We start from the raw sequence: 19,434 nt of genomic DNA, 5'->3' as shown, positions 1-19,434 counted from the left end.
GTGACGTCTGGCAGACATAATGACATCTACCACATCTGGCGGGGGAGAAAAAGAATTCAGGTTGCCCCGTTCAATCTCCAGGCATGAAGGTGTAAGCTCTGGAGGTGGGGGTGTAGAACCTGCCCCTCCGACTGCGAGAGGAGGTCTGCCCTCAGAGGGAGACGGAGCGGAGGGCACGAGGAGAGGTGGAGAAGATCTGTGTACCACACCCTTCTTGGCCAATCCGGGGCGATCAATATAACTTGGGCCCGGTCTTGGCGAATCTTCCTCCGAACCCGAGGAATCAAGGGTATGGGAGGAAACGCGTAAAGGAGTCGTGAGCCCCAACTCAACCGAAACGCGACCCCCGACGCTCCCTGCATCGGATACTGGAGACTGCCGAACGACGGGCAGTGAGCATTCTCGTGAGTGGCGAACAGGTCCACCCGAGGAGTCCCCCACATCCGAAAGACGTGACGAACCACCTCCGGATGGAACCTCCACTCGTGATCGGCGGAGAACTGCCGACTGAGACTGTCTGCACGAATGTTCAGACCAGATGATTTGCCATCAGACTAATCTGATGGTCCTGAGCCCAGGACCATAGACGCAGGGCCTCTCTGCATAGACAAAGAGACCCTACTCCTCCCTGCTTGTTGACATACCACATCGCGGTCGTGTTGTCCGTCAGGACTTGAACAGACTGACCGCGAAGAGAAGGGAGGAAGGCCTTGAGTGCCAAACGAATTGCCCGTAACTCCAGAAGGTTGATGTGAAGCAACCTTTCCTCTGGAGACCAAAGACCCTTGATCTTCAGATCCCCCAGATGAGCACCCCACCCTAAGGTGGATGCATCCGTTATCACTGTGGCCACCGATGGAGGAAGATGAAAGGGCTTTCCTTGAGACAGATTGCCCTCCACCAAGACAGATCCGCTGCAGCTTCTCTGGAGATCCTCACAGACTCCCTGAGATCTCCCTTGTGTTGATACCACTGCTTGCGGAGGCACCACTGGAGCGCCCTCATGTGCCAGCATGCATGGTTGACCAACAGAATGCAGGAAGCGAACAGACCGAGCAGGCGAAGGACCTTCAGAACCAGAACGACCGCTCCGTTGTAAAATAAAGGAATCATTTCCTGTATGTCGAGAATCCTTTGTGGAGGAGGGAATGCTCGACACACAGTAGTGTCCAGTACCGCACCTATGAACAGGTTGCGCTGAGAGGGCACCAGGTGAGATTTGGGCACGTTTATCGAAAAGCCCAATTTTTTACAACAGCTGAGTTGTATTCTGCAGATGATGCAGCACCTTCTCTGGCGACTCTGCTTTTATCAGCCAGTCGTCCAGATAGAGAAAAACTGATATCCCTGACCTTCTGAGATGGGCTGCCACCACTGCCATCACCTTCGTGAAGACTCGGGGTGCAGAAGTAAGACCAAACGGTAGGACCGCAAACTGATAATGTTGCGACCCTACCGTGAAACGGAGATACTTTCTGTGCGACTTCAGGATTGGGATGTGAAAATACGCATCCTGCAAGTTGATCGACACCATCCAGTCCTCCTGATTCAGCGCTTGAAGAACCTGAGCAAGGGTGAGCATCTTGAACTTTTCTTGTTTTAGAAAAAGATTCAAGATTTTGAGGTCCAATATCGGACGCAATCTGCCATCCTTTTTCGGAATCAGGAAATACCGGGAGTAGCATCCCTGACCCCTCTCCTGCTCTGGAACCACCTCTATCGCACCTTTCTGAAACAACTTCAGGACTTCCTCCTGCAGGAGAAGACTGTGGTCCCCCGAGCAAGCCCCTTGACAAGGAGGGTAATTTGGAGGGAATTCCCGAAAGGGAAGGGCGTACCCATTTTCTACAAGATCCAGAACCCAGAGATCTGTAGTTACAGATTCCCAATCTTGTAGAAAATGGGTAAGCCGGCCCCCCACAGGACCAGCATGATCCGGAATGGCGAATCTAGGGCTGCTTTGTGGTGGAGGGAGTGACTGTGGAAGAGGAGGAGGAGAGTTGCCGGCCACGAGTGCAACCCCTGATTCTTCCCCTGAAACCTCTGGACGAGGAACCTTGCTGCTGCTGCTGCAGCTGCTGGGTCTGTCTGTAGGGTCGAAAGGATGTCCTTCCAAATCCTCTGTACCTCTTAAAAGACCCCCTCGACTGAGATTGAAGTCCCAGAGATTTAGCAGTCGCCTTGCTCTCTTTGAATCTGTCTAAAGCAGCATCCTCCTTTTTACCAAATAGGCCAGACCCATCAAACGGCAGATCCAATAGAGTCGATTGCACATCCTGTGAGAACTCTGAAGATCTTAACCAAGCACTCCTTCTGGTTGCGACAGAAGACCCCATGATCTTTGCAACAGAATCTGCAGTGTCCAGCCCACTTTGGATCACCTGACGTGCTGCCGCCTGAGCATCAGCCAAGATGTCATTAAACCCAGTCCTATCCTCCTCAGGCAGTTTTGGCGCCAGTTTCTTAGCCCAATCCATAAGCGCGTGCACATAGCGTCCCAAAAGACAAGTGGCATTTGTTGATTTCAAGGCCATGCTGGCTGATGAAAATACTTTTTTTGCGGACTGGTCTAGCCTTTTAGCCTCTCTGTCCCCAGGAACCTGAGGAAAAGCCCCCTTAGACTTTCCCGAACAAGCTGCCTGAATTACCAGGCTCTCAGGTGAAGGATGTGACGTTAAAAATTCAGGGTCCCCTGGGGATGCTCTATATCTCCTAGCAATCGTCTTAGAGACCGCAGGAGCAGAAAAGGGCTTGCGCCACACCTCTAACACAGGTTCCACAATGGCCTCATTAAAGGGAAGCAAAGGCTCTGAAACCGCCGTGGGAGAATGTAGTACCTCAGTTAAAATGTTCGACTTAAACTCCGTAGTTGGTAACTGGAGATCAAGCAGCTCCGCAGCCTTCTTGATAACCAAATGGTAGGGAGCAACGTCCTTAGAGGGTTCATCTGACGGTGGAGTAATCTCCCACTCAGGAGACAGATCCAATCCACTAGCTTCTTTAAGCTCTTCGAATACTTCATCTGACTCCACCAATTCCCCCTCTTCCGCTTCCTCCTGAAGGTACCTCTGCTCTTCAATAATCCTCTGAGTCTCCCTTCTGGAACGAATCCGAATAATCGGCGGCGCCGTATACGAATCCGATGGCGCCGGCGTCGAATGTGGATCTGCCGGAGCCATCGGCGTCAACGAGGTCGAGCCGGAGCCGGCGAGGATGGAAGCGGCGTCGACGGCCTCGGAGCCGGAGGATTCCAAGACGGCGTCGTTGGAAAGAACGGTATGAAAGGGGCCTGTGGATATACTTGCGGCACCCCCAAGTTAAATGCCATTGGACCCATCGGACCCGCAGGTGCACCAGAGGTGTACATGGCTCGAGCGAACACCCCATACATCGCATTTAAGTAATGCGAGGGGTCCTGACCTGGTCCAGGGAAGGCAGGGTACTGGTCAGGCCTCACCGGACTCGGGCCAACCGGCGCCGACGGTGGAATCAGCGGCGTTGCAGGCTCACCCGGGGCTTGAAGATCTTCCGGGGCCGGAGACGGAGCCGGAACCGGCGCCGGAGTTAGAACCGGCGTCGGAGTCCGAGCTGGAACCGGTGAAGCCGGAGACAAGGAGAAGGAGAAACAGAGTCCTTCCGAAGCAGAGTAGGTGACTTCGGCGCCGATCTCTTAACCAAAATGTGTCGAGACGAGTGCCTTCTCTTTTTCTTATGTTTCTTGGCTCGAGAAGTATGTCCCGAAGTCGACTTCGACGCCGACCTAGACTTCGATCGAGACCTCGACCTCGTTCTCGATCTTCTTCTCCCTTTCTTCTCCTTCTTCATTTTTGCAATGAAGAGTTTTGCCTCCCGTTCCTTAAGAGCCTTCGTGCTCATCTTGCGGCAGCTGGTACAGCCATCCACGTAGTGGTCCGACGATAAACACCACACACGGTCCTCATGAGGATCTGTGATGGACATGTGCTTGCCACACTCCCGGTAAGGCTTAAATCCAGACTTTTTTGTCGACATCCTCGAAAGAGAACAGGAAAAATAACGAGAATACACAAAGTATCAATGGCGCTAACAACAGCGATTCCCGAAATCCGCTGGCTTGGACGGCGTGGAAAAAAGGGAACTGACGTCATCACGACGACGAGGTCTTCTTATGGAGCCGGTGACGTCAGCGGAGTCGCGAGCGGTGCCGTTCCTGTGTGACGTCGTCTTCGACCTCATCGGCGTGGACTGCTACAAAAGTTTCCGAATGTTGCTGGCGCAGGGATATTCACAAGGTGAGGAATCCACTGGCAGATGTATCCATCAGAAAGTGTGTTACTAGATATATAATGAGACTGAAGTATATCCATGAAGGAAGTTCAGCAGAATGTTTCAAGCAAGGGTGCTGCTCTGGGGTTGTGCATGAGATATGCAGTTCGTTTCTTACCTATCCTTCAACATGGTGAGCATTAAATATGATATAACATTTTTCGCTCACCAAATTTTTAAGTATAAAGTACAAAATATTCTAATATGAAGAAATTAAGAACTCATTCCAGAACCAATAGCTAAAAAATGTACAAAATCTACAAAGAAGACAATAGCAGAGATAGTATCAAGCTTCAAGTTCTCCCATTCTATCCCACTCCTCAGGGAATTGTACATTACATCACGGACAAAATGAATAACTTGTGACCTTGCCTAAAATACTGCACAGACTCTGCTCCCTCCCACACTTTCTACAAATACAGAAACAAACTCTTAATCTCACCAAGAAATGTCAGACCTCTAACACAAATTAAGTTTAAACCACCAGCATGTAAGTAGAAAACTATTTAAGGAAATACATTCTTGATGTTAACAATGAACCACTTCTCACCCATTAGGCAGAACAGGTTACTTTTATGACCAATTGCCCATGACTTTTTTCCTTTCTCTGCCATTGAATGTTGTGTCAACACACATGCTAGGCTGAACCTTCCCTTCGACATGACCTTTGTGGACTGGACACCAAGGGGTACATTTTAATACCCCCTTCGTAGACTATACACACAGTACATTTTTGGAGCCCCAACATAGACTTCAATTCCCACAGACGACTAAATTCGCATATTATTTCGGAAATAATCTGTTATAAATTCAAAAAGTCTTCTCCAGATGCCTGGAATCATGCAGATGTTATTTGGTGTTGCATTCAGCAGATATCGCCAAAATCACTACATGTTGCCGGGACACAATGTTTTATTTAAGTTCTTGGCTTTCTATTGTGAGTTTCATGTTTTTTTGTGGTAGTGTGTCTCCATTTACCCAGTTCAGCATAAACACATGTAGACACTGATCTGTAACAGGAAAACAAAGGACTGGAAACAGTGTCCTGACAACAAAGTGTGATTTGCAAACTAAGCATTAACCCTTTTTTCCTCATGGATAAGGTGCTTTATTCATTACTTCAGGAATTAATCTTTTTGATTTTCAATCACTGTTTGTGTAGTACTATGTATGTTAGTAGCTGTTTTTAATTGCAAGAAACAATACATAAAGGCAAATGCTAAAAAGAGCAATACCTTTGCTTCCAACTCTTCATACAAGGCATAATTGATCCACAGATAGATGTATCGTTTCCAGTGTCTCTTCTCTTGAATGGGTGGCACATTGGCAATGGCTCGCTCATATATTTCACGTACAGTATCGGGTTCTGTATCACTTTCAACCAAACGTAGGTAATCAAACCAGGCATCATAATTGTGAGGATTAGCCTTGCAAAACCAACATGGGAAGAAGACAGGCATTAAAAATACATCACCAAATTATAGAAAAACATAAAATTGAAACAACTAAATGCATTGTTATTACAGGTCTGGAAATCAAGAGGCTCATTTGAGAAGATGTATTACACCATGTAGCAATTCTTGAATGGCAAGGGCTCTGAAACTATATCAAAATGCACACTAAATTTGCATTGGTCTTGATAAGGGTGCAGAAAATGGAGTGCACAATCAAAAATGTAAACTTTGATACAAGACAGTCACTGGGAAAGAGGTTGGGGTGGTCATGGCCATGAACCGATGCTAAAACGAATATTCTGTGGGTCTCATTTCAGTATCAGTATTAATGCACTCATTGAAATAAACTAATTGCTACCAAAACGTTCAGGTCTCCCAATACCGGATTGATTTGCCTGCCAATTGCTCTGAGTGATAACAGATGTGGCTGCTATCTCTGACAACAATTAGCAGGTAGACCGATCTGGCATTTCTGAGACCTTGACACTTTTTGGAAGGATTTGTTTATTTCTTGAGGAGCCATTTATGTGGGCTTTGGAGCTGGTCCACCTGGAGTGTACAGCTATGGCCTACAGCACTGACGTGTGGTGTCAGACAGCATTTGCTGTCGTGAAGACACCCAGTGAATTTATAATTTGGGTTAAAACGTCAACATCTTTCTAGGGATTGTATTTAACAGAGTTAATTTGATAGAACTGAAATTCTAACTTTGTGCAAATGGGGGACAGACTGGTCTTATACATATGTGTATCATAGTTTATTATTCATACCACTTGCAGTTATAAGCACTACGCCCCTTGCACTTGGGTAAAGTATGACACTAACCAAAGGGTTAAAACTTTAATATACTTTTTTGCATTTAGAAAGACCTTGTGTGCTCTCAATTCATTGTGTGTTAGTACTTCTATTAAATGAGATGCATAGAACCTTTGTTTTGGTTTTCTACGCTATACCCTGATTTTGCTTGAGACAAAGGTTTTTTGTCCTGTTGTTTATCTCTGTGAACCGATGCTGCCATGTTATCAATAAGCGGCACAAGTGTGGGGTCAGATGAGGGCATATTCAGAATGGGAGGAGAACCCAATGATATTGATCCTACTTCTTTTCTTTCGTCCTTTACTGGGAGTCATATTACACAAACTATTAATTTTAAAGTACAGGCGTTTCCTGTATATTTTTCCTTCTGACTTTGCACTTTTGTGCACCACCCAAGATCATGTCTGGCAGGCTCAAGTTAAGCATATTTTCTGTTTCAGGGTCAGAACGAGACAGGCTTCCTGAAAAAGGCCAGGGAGTGCAACAAGTGAGCTTGGTCATAATCTATAGCTTTTCGTATGCTTAAGAGACCTTTTGCTATGCATTAGCCTTAGTCGGAAAGCTCGCCCAAGAACAGAAAGTAGCCCACCAAGAAGGTGTATTCCCACATGTTAAAGCTATTAACGAAACTGTTGAACTTGTGATGTATATGACTCACATGCTATTGTACTGGCTAAGGTTTGAAAACAAAATAAAAACAGTTAAGAAGGTGCATTCCCTTGCACTCTTTCTGCCTCCTCACCTTCACCTCCTCTTCATACTGGAAACGCCTTTTATTTACAATTATGTCTTCAATTCCTCTTCTGTCACCAAACTTCTTCTCAAATATGGTGTAGTTCTTAAATAGGTCTTGTGCCTGTGATTTTTGAATTCGATCCAAGGCATATTTGTAGATCACCCTCACTCTTTCGGACTGTGAATTTGAAGATAAAAAACACACAAAATGAACAGATAACACTTCGCTGACAACAAAGTCGCAATTCACGAGACAAAACTTTACATATAGCACTTCACTAAAATAACATCAAAGTGGTCTATCCACTCATCTGCACAACAAAACCTGCAATACAAGGTACATATTTCTATTATAGAGGTTGTGATACAGCAAAGGCGATTGTTCATAATAAAAACAAACCTTTGTGAATGAAAACACTAATGCATGGATGTAGATTGTGGTCTCCCATTTTAAAGGACAAATGAGACTCCTGTATATCTAAAGGGTGACACCTGGCACAGGGAACACCATTTAAAAAGATTAAATGGGTGGCAAGTCACAGAAACATTTCACAAGCATAAGCTAGTATATCAAGTAGAGAGGAATGAAGTTCTGAGATTTATGATTCAGGATGCACTGCTTTACAAGCAACCCTCATGAGTCGGGGTAATTAACAAACACAGAGCAAAATTACCTTGTGAAGGCAAATATTAAGGGCATCTTTAGAGGTAAGCTAAAGATATGCTCACTATGCTTCTAAAGTATGTTGAAGTAAAATTTGATAACTCTGTATGTCCCAACCGAAATACATATGAAGTTCATTAAACAATTTTGCTACCTTTGTGCAACCGGCATACTGCAGTTATGATTCATAATGAGACCATGTATATTGAGAAACAGTAAATACCATTCAATTAACAAAAGGAATTGAAGCAAATGGACAACAAAGTGCTGCATAAAACACAAGGAATTGTGGGAGGATTCTGATGAGATAATGTTACAGTTAGAAGCAATCACCCTGTCTAGTATCCCCATCGGGGCTAGATTAACATTTATAAATAAATTCACATGTGGCAACAATGATTATAAACAAATGTTTAATATGTTTAAAAGGGGTCGACTACCAAATAAATGGTTCTCTATTAAGTAGCAGGGAAGGCTAAGCTTCGCCACTGGGGTTTGATCTAGCAACCTTCAGGTTAAAGCCAGCAGCGAAAGCTTAAAAGCACCAACTCATGTCATAGCATCCCAATTAATCTTGCTTTGTGACCGATTACCTTTTTTTGGATTATCAGGCTTCTATATTCTAAACTCAACCAAGCTATTTGACTGAGAAAAATACCCAACCTATGGTGCCTAACATGCCCATGATGTTAACTGTGTGTACACCCCTGTCTCTCCTCTGTCCAATTATAATTTGTTTCAGCAAGTTTTATGCCTTGCTGCTTTGACCATCCTTTTTGCAATTCACTATGAATGATAATAACAGCTTTTTTAAATATAGGGTTTGCTACAGTGGTTTTTATGTTTCATATAATAGAATTACTATTAACCAACTCATTATCACTCAATTTAGTGAACTTCGAAAAATGAAAGGTTAAATTTACCGTCTGCCCAACTGGGATCTCGACAACAACTGTTTAACTCAGTAAACCTCCATATCATTGTAAATTTAGCCATTCCACTGTCACAACTGTCCCTTGCCTTATAAAAATTGTTGTGTACTGGGGGTGATTATGGTCATGCCTAAAATGTTTCATAAGTTGACTTTTATGAAGTGGAGGCTACCTCAATCTTGTTCCTTTCTAGTTACGAAGACTATATGTGACATTAGCACTTTGTATTATATCTCAAAGCTGTCAACAGGCCCCATTTCAATGGAGCTTTTCATGGCTGCTCATTGATTTTTCAACTGAGAGCATTAAGCATACTAGGATTTGAGGCCCATAGTAATTCAAGAAAAGCGCAACAAGGTCAGCTTTGCTTAGTGCTATTGACTAAGAAGCAGAATGGCTTGAGGTCAACCTTGTGACTTGAGACCAGTTGGGAGCTATGCAATTTACAATAGACAGGATAAGAGAAGACTAAGTGACCTTTAATTTAGACAAATTTTAAAAGGAACTCACCACATTGAACTTTGCTAACCGTTTTCAAACTTTGCTAACCGTTTAGCTAAATACAACCTGTTTCACAGTGCTCCAGTGGGAGCCACTGCTGTTCATCAAACCTCTATGGACACTACAAATACTTTTGGAGCAAATGCACTCAAACAACGCTCAAACACACTTTAGATTTCAAACCCTACACTACTTTGGAGCACATCACAGAGTGATTTTTAACAAACTTGGCAGAATGTACAGCACCCTTATGAAGATGGAAACATTTCTAGAGAACTCCAAAGAGTATCAACTTCTTCAGAATGCCTTTTATGCTCCTTCTCAAACCATTCCTTTGCAACATCTTTACAAACACTGGAACAATTTTCTATCTTGGCCAAGTATTCCTGTTTTTACAGTGCATGGCTTACTTTTGCTCTTAAATCATAAGCATATCTAAAATTAACTAGACCAATCCTTACCATCACTCCACACTATTTTAGAGCTAGCCTTTTAAAACTCATTTTATGTGTAAACATGTAAATAGCAGCAACAGAAGGGGAGGTCCCAGAAATTACAAATGCTATGCTATTGAACTATTGTCAATTCAGGGTGGACCTTACATTTTCACTGCTCTACTTCTGAACAAGTGCCACAAAGGAATGAATCGTGCGTCATGCTCTACTTTCATACTCTTGTCACTGCTGGTGCTCACATCACCTATTAGTGGCACTGGCTAGATGATTACTGTGCATCTTTGTTGTCTCGAAGTGGGCATTACATTTTATTACTCTGCTGTTGAACTCATGTCACAAGCAGCTGGGCCCTATTTGAAGAGTTCTCTGCTGGCGAGCCCATGCCGAATATAAAAGTATATGAAATATTACAACTAAATTTTGAAAGCTATTTCCCAAACAGAGTAGGCCTGGCTCTTGAATCTCACTTCATGGTTATTCTATTGTTATATACGAGTGGGGTCTTCATTAGCGTTTATTTTTCTGATACAGGCACGAAATGCTAGGGTCAGTTTTTCTCTGTTGTAATGCTGAACTCTTGGTGCCTCTAGGCAGGTCACACATTAGAACAGTTTATGCTCACAATCTTCAATTTTACTTTCCATTTTTACTGATGCTACTGCCCTTCCTCTAGCATCCAATGATTTTGCCTGCCCTCCCTCCCCCACAGGTTTTCTATATTCCTCTGCCACCCACTCTGTACCTTTATATCTTTATGAACTCGAATTACCTACCCCCCCCATGGAAGAGCAGGGGGTGACACCAGAGTTACACCCTGCCACTGCAGCTCCCTCCGAATGTTGCTGTTTCACTTCTTTGTGAAAGACATTTAGAGGCACAGCATAACTGTGACAGAGAAATGTATTTGGGACCAATGCCAGAACATTGTAGCATCTACCTTCTCCTCAGAAGCAGGAGGTTTTAATGTATAATATTTTCTTATTCGGCGCCAACAAATACTGGTGCACTGGGCACCACCACCAGAATAACCTGCTCTGACTCCCACTCATAGGAGGCGAGAACTGTGGGCATGTCAGGGGTTGGATGTGTTTGCTAGTGAGCCTCTCTCGACATCTGCGGGTTCTTCTTCTACCAAAGGCTCGGCTCCAGCAAAAGAGACTATTGTGGAGGGATACAACTTCACGTCCCCGTCTACCCTTCCTCTCCCTCGACTGTAAAAGCTGACAAAGGGCATTTTTCCCTCATGTAATACAGACACGTTTTTCCCTGCATTGCAATGGTACTTTATTTTCCCTGGCAATAATACAGATTGACAGGTCGATTGGTCTTTTTAGGTAAACAAAAAAACGTTTACCTTAGCGGTACCTCTTTGTGGTGCCATTTATGTCAAACTTTACAAAAAGCCAATGTTTCTAAATTATAATCGCCCTTCCTGAACTCATAGTTATATATGTACATGTGAAAGCTTTATTATATTAGGTAATTTGACATAATTAATGTAGACATCAAGACACTGCTCTACACTAGCTATGTGTTTAAAACCGAACTGTAGTACAATTCAACTGTTCCCCACTAGGATTTGCTGTTGTGTTGGCGTGTTGCTCTCACAGGCCAACAGAGGGGCCTGGTACTATGTTGAAACACAGTTATAAGCAACAACAAAAATAATTCTGGTTTTCCCATGTCGCAAGTTGGCCTTTCAAGTTTAGTGCCACCAAGACCCAGAAGAATGTGGCAGCAAGGGTTGTCCACACTTCACAGAGATCCCACTAGGGCTTCATAAGAAAGGATTCCAACTCAGGGAATTTAGATTTCCATTCTTGGTACAACACAGTGAATTACCCTACAAGACCATCATTTACCCGTGCCACCAGCGTGACTATTTGTGAAATATGATATTCTTGCAGAAGAGTGGAGGGGCTGTGTGCTTTGGACAAAGAGTAACAGTTCAGAAGTAATGAAATATGCGAAACAACAGCCATTTTATTCAATAAGAGAGCTAGTTTTCACTATGGGAGAGTTTGGAGTCTCCTCTCCTTTTCACAGTTAAACACCTATTTTAGTCCTCGCATCACTTGATGTTTGACATCAGACAGGTGTCGTCATGCCCCAGGAACAAGAAAAATAAAATAGATGTCATGCTTCACAGGTGTTGTAAAAATGACTTAAGTAAAGAGTAGAACCTTGTCCTGCTGTTTAAGTTCTTTTGTTGACATCATGAAATGGAAAAACTTCACGGGGGTACTACTCCAAGTTGTATCTTTTTTTCTTTTTGGACGGGGTATTACTCCAAGTTGTATTTTGTTTTTTGTTTTATTTAAAGCGGTGTACAATTGAATAGAATAATTGTGTATGCTCTTACCTCCTTCTGATTCTCCTCAAACTTTGCAAAGGCCACATAGAGATGTTCATCCATGTGTTCCTCGCCAAAGAACTCAACTGCTCTCTCATACACCTTCCTCGCGTGGGCAATGTAAGTATGCTTCTCTTCAAATCGGGCATATTTGATCCAGTTTTTAACATCAGGGTGTACAAGAACAAGTGCAGCGAAATTAAGGAAAAAAACAGCAAGATTGTAGACGTCAAAGGAACCTCCTGTCCACGGACAGCAAGAAACACTAATTATGCAGTTGAGAGTTTTAAATTCAATTTAAACGTAATGAATCCAAAGACTAATACCTTACAAAACACACAAGATTAGATGTACCATGCTGCAGGACTGGGCAAACTCCCTCAGTATTAAAGCAACTTGTGACAAAATTATACCTTCCTAACAGGTAGGATGCACATTGAGGTTCTGAATGTCACTGCAGCTTCATTGCAAATAGGGCCCCAACATAATTAGTAATTGCTGATTTTATTTTTTATCTTTCAGTCTACGTTGGGGACTTTGTTAACCTGGACACCTCATCAAAATGATAGCCACCTTGCAGAGATACACAAATGATTGCTCTAGTGCTCTTAAAACAAGACAGCTGACAACTATCAGCCACCACTGGGAGACAAACACTAACATTGTGCACTATAGGCAGTCCTCTGAAATATCAACGGGACAATCATGTTTGCAATTGCAGGAAGGTGCAGTGATTTAGGCAGCACCGCCATAGTGCATCCACTCTTACAAAAAGCAGACTCATATTTGCAACACCAAGTTGTGCTGTGAGTGGCTGCTGCATCCATTAACAAGTCTGACCAAACATTTCCAGACAATCAGTTTGCGGTATATTGTTACAGAATTGATTCACATTAATCTCAGCACAGACTAAAAACTTTCTACCCAACCTCTGAACTCTTTCAAGATGGCCACGGCAAACGCTATCAATCCTGGATCTGATCAGTTAAAAATTCACAGCAAGAGGCCGAATCAGTTCTTTATAACCTAGTTTAAATATGAAGGTTCTATTAAAAAAAGGGAATGAATATGCTACTTACCAGTATGCATCTGTTCTTGGCATGTAGGGCTGCTGACATTCATATCTGTGCATAGATCGCCGCCTAGTGTTGGGTCCGGATGTTTGCACGTTGTTGTCCTGGAAGAGTCTTCGAAGTATCCTTGGATAGGTGACTCCTCCCCTGGACTACAGTGCGCATGGGCATCCTCTCCATCCTCAGATTGTTTTTCGCCATTGTGGCAGTGATGGAGTAGATACAGAAAGTGATGACCATGCTTGCAGTAATTCTGAGAGCTGCAGCTGCGACAGGCGCCGGGGAGGAGGGAGGGCGATATGAATGTCAGCAGCCCTACATGCCAAGAACAGATGCATACTGGTAAGTAGCATATTCAGTTCGAGGCATGTGGGCTGCTGAATTCATATCTGTGCATAGAATATATAGCAGTGCCCTCTATTAGCGGCGGCTACCCGTGCCAGCTGCAGCGGTCTGAAAAAGTGTCTTGAGAACAGCCTGTCCTACAGCTGCCTGCTGTTTTGACTGCACATCTACACAATAGTGTTTTGTAAATGTGTGTGTAGTGGACCATGTGGCTGCTCTGCATATATCATGCAGGGGAATATTTCCTAGGAAGGCCATGGAAGCCCCCAACTTACGTGTTGAGTGGGCTCGTGGTGGAATAGTTAATGTGCGTTTTGCCTTTTGATAACAGATTTGAGTACACTTAACTATCCATCTGGCTATCCCTGCTTTGGAGATGGCGTTACCTTTGTGGTGTGGGGCAAAGGCAACGAACAGTTGTTTTGTCTTCCTGAATGGTTTAGTCCTGTCGATGTAGTACATGAGGGCCCTCCGTACATCTAGTGTATGTAGTGCCCTTTCTGCAACAGTTTGTGGGTTTTGGAAGAAAACGGGCAGTTCAATAGTCTGATTCATGTGGAACTGCGATATTACCTCTTCTTAGGGAAGTGATCGCTACTAGGAAGGCCACTTTCCAGGTAAGGAATTGAATCTCGCATGAGTGTAGAGGTTCAAAGGGTGGACCCATCAGGCGTGTGAGGACCAAGTTGAGGTTCCACATTGGAGCCGGTGGGTGACTAGGTGGAATGACTCGTTTGAGCCCTTCCAAGAATGCTTTGATGGCAGGCACTCTGAATAGAGAGAGGTGCTGCCTGGTTTGCAGGTAGGCTGATATTGCGGTCAAATGGACACGTATAGAGGTGTACGCCAGATTGCATCGGTATAGGTGTAAGAGGTAACAGATGATGTTGTGGATGGATGCGTCCAGCGGGTCGATGTCATTATTACCGCAATAAATGACGAACCTTTTCCATTTGGCTGCATAGCAAGCCCTGGTAGTGGGTCTCCTGGCCTCCTTGATGATGTCCATACAGTCAGGTGGCAGGTTGAGATAGCCAAACTCTAGGACTTCAGGAGCCAGATCGCCAGGTTCAGCTGTTGCGGATCTGGGTGCTGAACCTCTCCATGGTTCTGCGTCAAATGCGCGGGTTTGATCCGCAGCCTTTGATGCGGCACCACGGAAAGTTCGAGGAAGGTGGTGTACCACGGCTGGCGTGCCCACGTGGGAGCAACTAGGACGAGTGTCAGGGAGTGTTGTCGTAGTTTGCGAGCCACCAGCGGTATCAGCGGCGCTGGGGGAAAAGCGTACGCAAATCTGCCGGACCAGTTCATCCATATCGCATTGCCCTGCGACTGCGGATGTGGGAATCTGGCGGCGAAGCTTTGGCATTTTGCGTTTTCGCTTGTCGCGAACAGGTCTATCTCTGGATGACCCCACTGCTGGAAGTACGGTTGGAGTACTGATGGGTGTAACTCCCACTCGTGCATCTGGTGGCTGTGTCTGCTGAGCAGATCCGCCATCTGGTTGTCCTTGCCGGGGAGGTGTTCCGCCATGAGGAACATGTTCCTCTGAATGGCCCACTTCCACATGCTCTGAGCCAGATGAGACAACTGTGGAGAGTGTGTTCCTCCCTGCTTCTGTATGTAGTACATGGCAGTCATGTTGTCCGTCCGGATCAACACGACTTTGTTGCACAGATGTACTTTGAATGCCTTCATGGCCAGGAAGATTGCCATCAGTTCCAGAAGGTTGATGTGCATCTTCTTCTGTTGTGTCGTCCATAGTCCCTGCACTGTGTAGTGGAGTACATGAGCTCCCCATCCCTGGAGAGACGCGTCCGCTGTCAGTACTATTTGCGGAACAGGCTCTTGGAACGGTCGGCCCTTGCAAAGGTTTTGTGGATTCCACCAATGCAGAGAGTTGTATGCCCGACCGCTCACCAACACTAGGTCTTTCAACTGTCCTTGAGCCTGATTCCACTGACGTGCTAGGCACTCCTGAAGTGGGCGCATATGTAACCTCGCGTGCGGGACTATGAAGATGCAGGAGGCCATCGTGCCTATCAACTGCATAAACACTCGCGCTGGAAGCGAGTGATAGGGTTTGAACTTGGAGATCAGCAGTTGTATGCTGTTGATCCTCACTAAATTTGGCTGAGCTGTGGCCGCCAGAGTGTCTATAGTCGCACCTAGGTACTGTTGTACGTGTGCGGGCTGGAGATGGGACTTTGGGTAATTTAGTGAGAATCCCAGACTGTGAAGAAGGTGAATGGTGCGGGACATGTGGCTTGCACATTGCTGGGCTGACTTCGCTTGAACGAGCCAGTCGTCTAGGTAGGGGTAGACGTGTATATGCTGCCTCCGTAAATGTGCCGCCACCGTAGCTAGGCACTTCGTGAAAACCCTGGGCGCTGTTGTCACGCCGAAGGGAAGGACTTTGAACTGATAGTGCTGCCCCTGAACAGTGAACCTGAGGTATTTTTTGTGTGAGGGGTGGATGGGTATGTGAAAGTACGCATCCTTGAGGTCCAGTGAGGCTAGGAAGTCTCCCTGCTTGAGAAGCGGAAGGACTTGCTGTAGGGTGAGCATGTGAAAATGCTCCGAAAGAATGTACTGGTTCAGGGGTCTCAGGTCTAATATAGGCCTGAGCGACCCGTCCTTCTTTGGAATTAAAAAGTAGAGGGAGTACACCCCTGTACCCTGCTCGTGGGTGGGGACGACCTCTATAGCGCCTTTTAGAAGCATACTGTGCACCTCTTGCTGTAAGAGCGTTAAGTGCTCTGAGGACATAGGACGGTTTCTTGGTGGTATTGTGGGTGGAGTGGAGGTTAACTCCAGACAGTAACCGTATTTTATAATATCTTTGACCCACCTGTCCGTGGTGATGGAGTTCCACGTGGACAGGAACCTTTGTAGTCTTCCCCCGACAGGTGTTATGTGGTCGGGAGGAAGGGAGAGGGCGTCACTGCTTGTTCTTGGGGGAGGACCTGGTGTTGCCGTAGCCACGTCCTCTGCCCTTTGTACTGGAGCCACGATATCCACCTCGGGTGTTTTTATCGTAGGTGGTCTGTGTATTGCCTTTGTTATACGTTTGTTGTGACCCCTGTCCTCTACCTGCCCCCTTGTTTCCGGGGCGACGAAAGGAGCCGCTCCGAAAGGACTGAGTTTGGAGGGCGCCCATGGACTTTGCAGTGTCCGTGTCCTTTTTTATCTTTTCGAGGGTGGTGTCAACCTCTGGGCCGAATAAATAGTCGGGGTTGACGGGCTGGTTTAGTATGTTATTTTGTACCTCAGGCTTGAATCCTGAGATTCGTAGCCAGGCATGTCGTCGCAGCATGACGCTTGTGTTTATGGCCCTGGCAGCAGTGTCTGCAGCATCTAGTGCACATTTGATGGAAGCATTTGTGAGTAGCTGCCCCTCTCTGACAAGAATTTCTGCACCTTCTTTGAACTGGTCAGGGAGATGTTGGAGTAGTTGCTCCAATGTGTCATAGTGCGCTCTATCGTAGCGGGCGAGGAGCGCTTGAGTGTTGGCTATGCTCCATATGTTGGCAGCCTGTGCGGCAACTCGCTTGCCGGAGGTCTCTAGCACCTTGGACTCTTTGTCCGGGGGTGGAGCGTCACCTGTCGTTTGCGAGTGTGCCCTCTTGCGAGCATTCGCTACGACGATGGAGTCGAGTGGTAATTGTCCTTTGATGTAAGTAGGATCCCCAGGTGCTGATCTGTATTTTTTATCAATCCTGGGGTTTATCACTCGTGCCCTGGTGGGTTCCTTGAAAATGTCCTTAGCTGGTTTGAGGACCCCCTTAAGCATTGGCAGAGTTTTTACATGTCTTTCTGAGGATGCAAAAGTGTCCATTAGAAAGTCATCCTCGATGGTATCTGAGTGAAGCTGTACCCCATGGTTATTCGCAGCACGTTCAATAAGAGCGTTGAACGCCGCAGTATCCTCCGTTGGAGATGTTTTTGCCCCATAGAGTTGTGGGTCCTGTGTATCGAGAGGCGCACTGGGGTCTGCAGGGTCGCCCCAAGTTTGATCAGGGTCCTGCTGGTCATCAGGGTCTGTGTCTACATGGTAGGGTGCTTGGTCATCCATGTAGTCCTCCAATGCATCCGTGTCGGAGCGCGTGGGGGAGAACCGGTGTGGATCCTGGTAGGAGGAATGGAACGGTTCATAAAGGAGAGGTTCTGATTCCACCGGCAGCTTCCTTTTTAGTGGGATCCTGAAAGGGTCCAATGGCGGTTCCGAAGTTATCCTTCGGTCGTGGAGAATCATCCTGCCAGTGTCGGCGTCGATGACCCGTGACGGAGACGTCTCGTCCGGTGGAACCGGAGTCTGGGTAACCCGTGTCCTGAGTTGGAACATCTTGGGGATTGTTGACGGAGGCAAGCCGAAGGTAATGTTGGCTGGCCCCGTAGAGGTTGCTGGAGCCCCGATCGGGCCGGAACCCGACGGGTCTTTGAGGGCCGCCTTGGTTTTGTTGCTTTGCGTCGCAGCAGGCCGCACTTGGGGCGTCTTTGAGGCTTTGGCACCGGGCAGGTTCGTAGAGCCGGGCGTGGATTTTTTCGGCGCCGGCGGGTCCTCGAGTCGAGGTGTGGCGATCACCGTCGACGTCCTCGATAGGTGAGGCATCTGCGTCGTCAAGGGAGCGACGCGAGGCGAAGCGGGCGGTATTGCCCTCGGTGTTGTTGGCGTCGGTAGCCGAGTAGGTTTCTCGGTGCCGATGGCCTTTTTCCGCTTGTCGACTCCGATGTCGCCCGATTCCAGTTCGGCACCGAAGTCCCTCTTGGTGCGGTCGGTGCCGACGCGTTGCGCTGGCGTCGAAGGCGTGGAAGGCCTCGATCCCACTAGCGCTACTTTCAGTTTCGGTTTCGTATGAACCGGAGCAGCTTTCGGTTTCGGTTTTGTGGTAGGGAAACCAGCTGGCTTATGCAGCAATGGCTGCTGCTGAACGTCCGAGGCCGGGCCCGAGGGCGGGGCCGAAGAACTACGGGATGGGTCTCGGGTAAGGCCCGAAGGCGATCCCTCGACCGGAGCCAAAGGCTGTGGCGCTGGTGTTTCTTCGGTTTGAACAGGTAGGCCTTGTTCATCATTGGAGCTACTCTCTTCGGCCCCTAAGGCCTCCTCGTCGTCTCCTACCTCGGTGTCGTCTTCACCTCTGTGGAAGAGTGACTCACCGCCCTCGTCCGATCCGGGGTCGTGTTCGGAAACGGGACTGGAGGGTATGACTTCTAATTCTTCGACGTCGGCCTCGTCGAAGATGTCTGTTGGGGCCGGTGCCGCGTGCCGCGCCTCGAGTCTCGCCGCTCTTCGGTTCCTTAGAGTCTTCTTGGAACGGAACCGGGCACAGGCCATGCATGTCGATTCGTCGTGGTCCGGCGAAAGGCATTTGTTGCACACCGGATGGACGTCGATGTGTGGGTACTTCGCATTGCATACCGGACACCTTTTGAATGGCGTCCTGGATTCCATCGTCGAAGTAGTCGATGGACAGGTAAATGCGAAAGAAATCGGTGCTGAAAGTTAGTAAACTAACAAAATGCTATCGAAACCCGATCGATAAACAGTACCGACGCGAACTAAAGGCCTTTTGGCCTCGACCAAATATTTTCCTAACTTGAGCTAAGATAGCACATCCGAACCCAATGGCGGAAAAAAACAATCTGAGGATGGAGAGGATGCCCATGCGCACTGTAGTCCAGGGGAGGAGTCACCTATCCAAGGATACTTCGAAGACTCTTCCAGGACAACAACGTGCAAACATCCGGACCCAACACTAGGCGGCGATCTATGCACAGATATGAATTCAGCAGCCCACATG

The 19,434-nt window shown here is 46.6% G+C and overlaps 1 protein-coding gene across 1 annotated transcript in view; it reads right to left on the bottom strand.

The window, feature by feature from the left end:
* CRNKL1 (crooked neck pre-mRNA splicing factor 1) overlaps positions 1-19,434 on the bottom strand; it is a 142,765-nt gene that overhangs the window by 73,562 nt on the left and 49,769 nt on the right. The window contains exons 6-8 of the mRNA XM_085612418.1: positions 12,225-12,403; positions 7,318-7,488; positions 5,541-5,732 (exon numbers count right to left, since the gene is read on the bottom strand). Of these exons, the coding sequence (XP_085468544.1) occupies positions 5,541-5,732; positions 7,318-7,488; positions 12,225-12,403 (542 nt within the window). The remainder of the gene's footprint in view (positions 1-5,540; positions 5,733-7,317; positions 7,489-12,224; positions 12,404-19,434) is intronic.

Source organism: Triturus cristatus, chromosome 6, assembly GCF_964204655.1.
Source record: "Triturus cristatus chromosome 6, aTriCri1.1, whole genome shotgun sequence".
Classification (NCBI taxonomy): Eukaryota; Metazoa; Chordata; class Amphibia; order Caudata; family Salamandridae; genus Triturus; species Triturus cristatus.
Note: the sequence above shows the minus strand (reverse complement) of the source record. Positions and strands in the feature narration are given on the sequence as shown.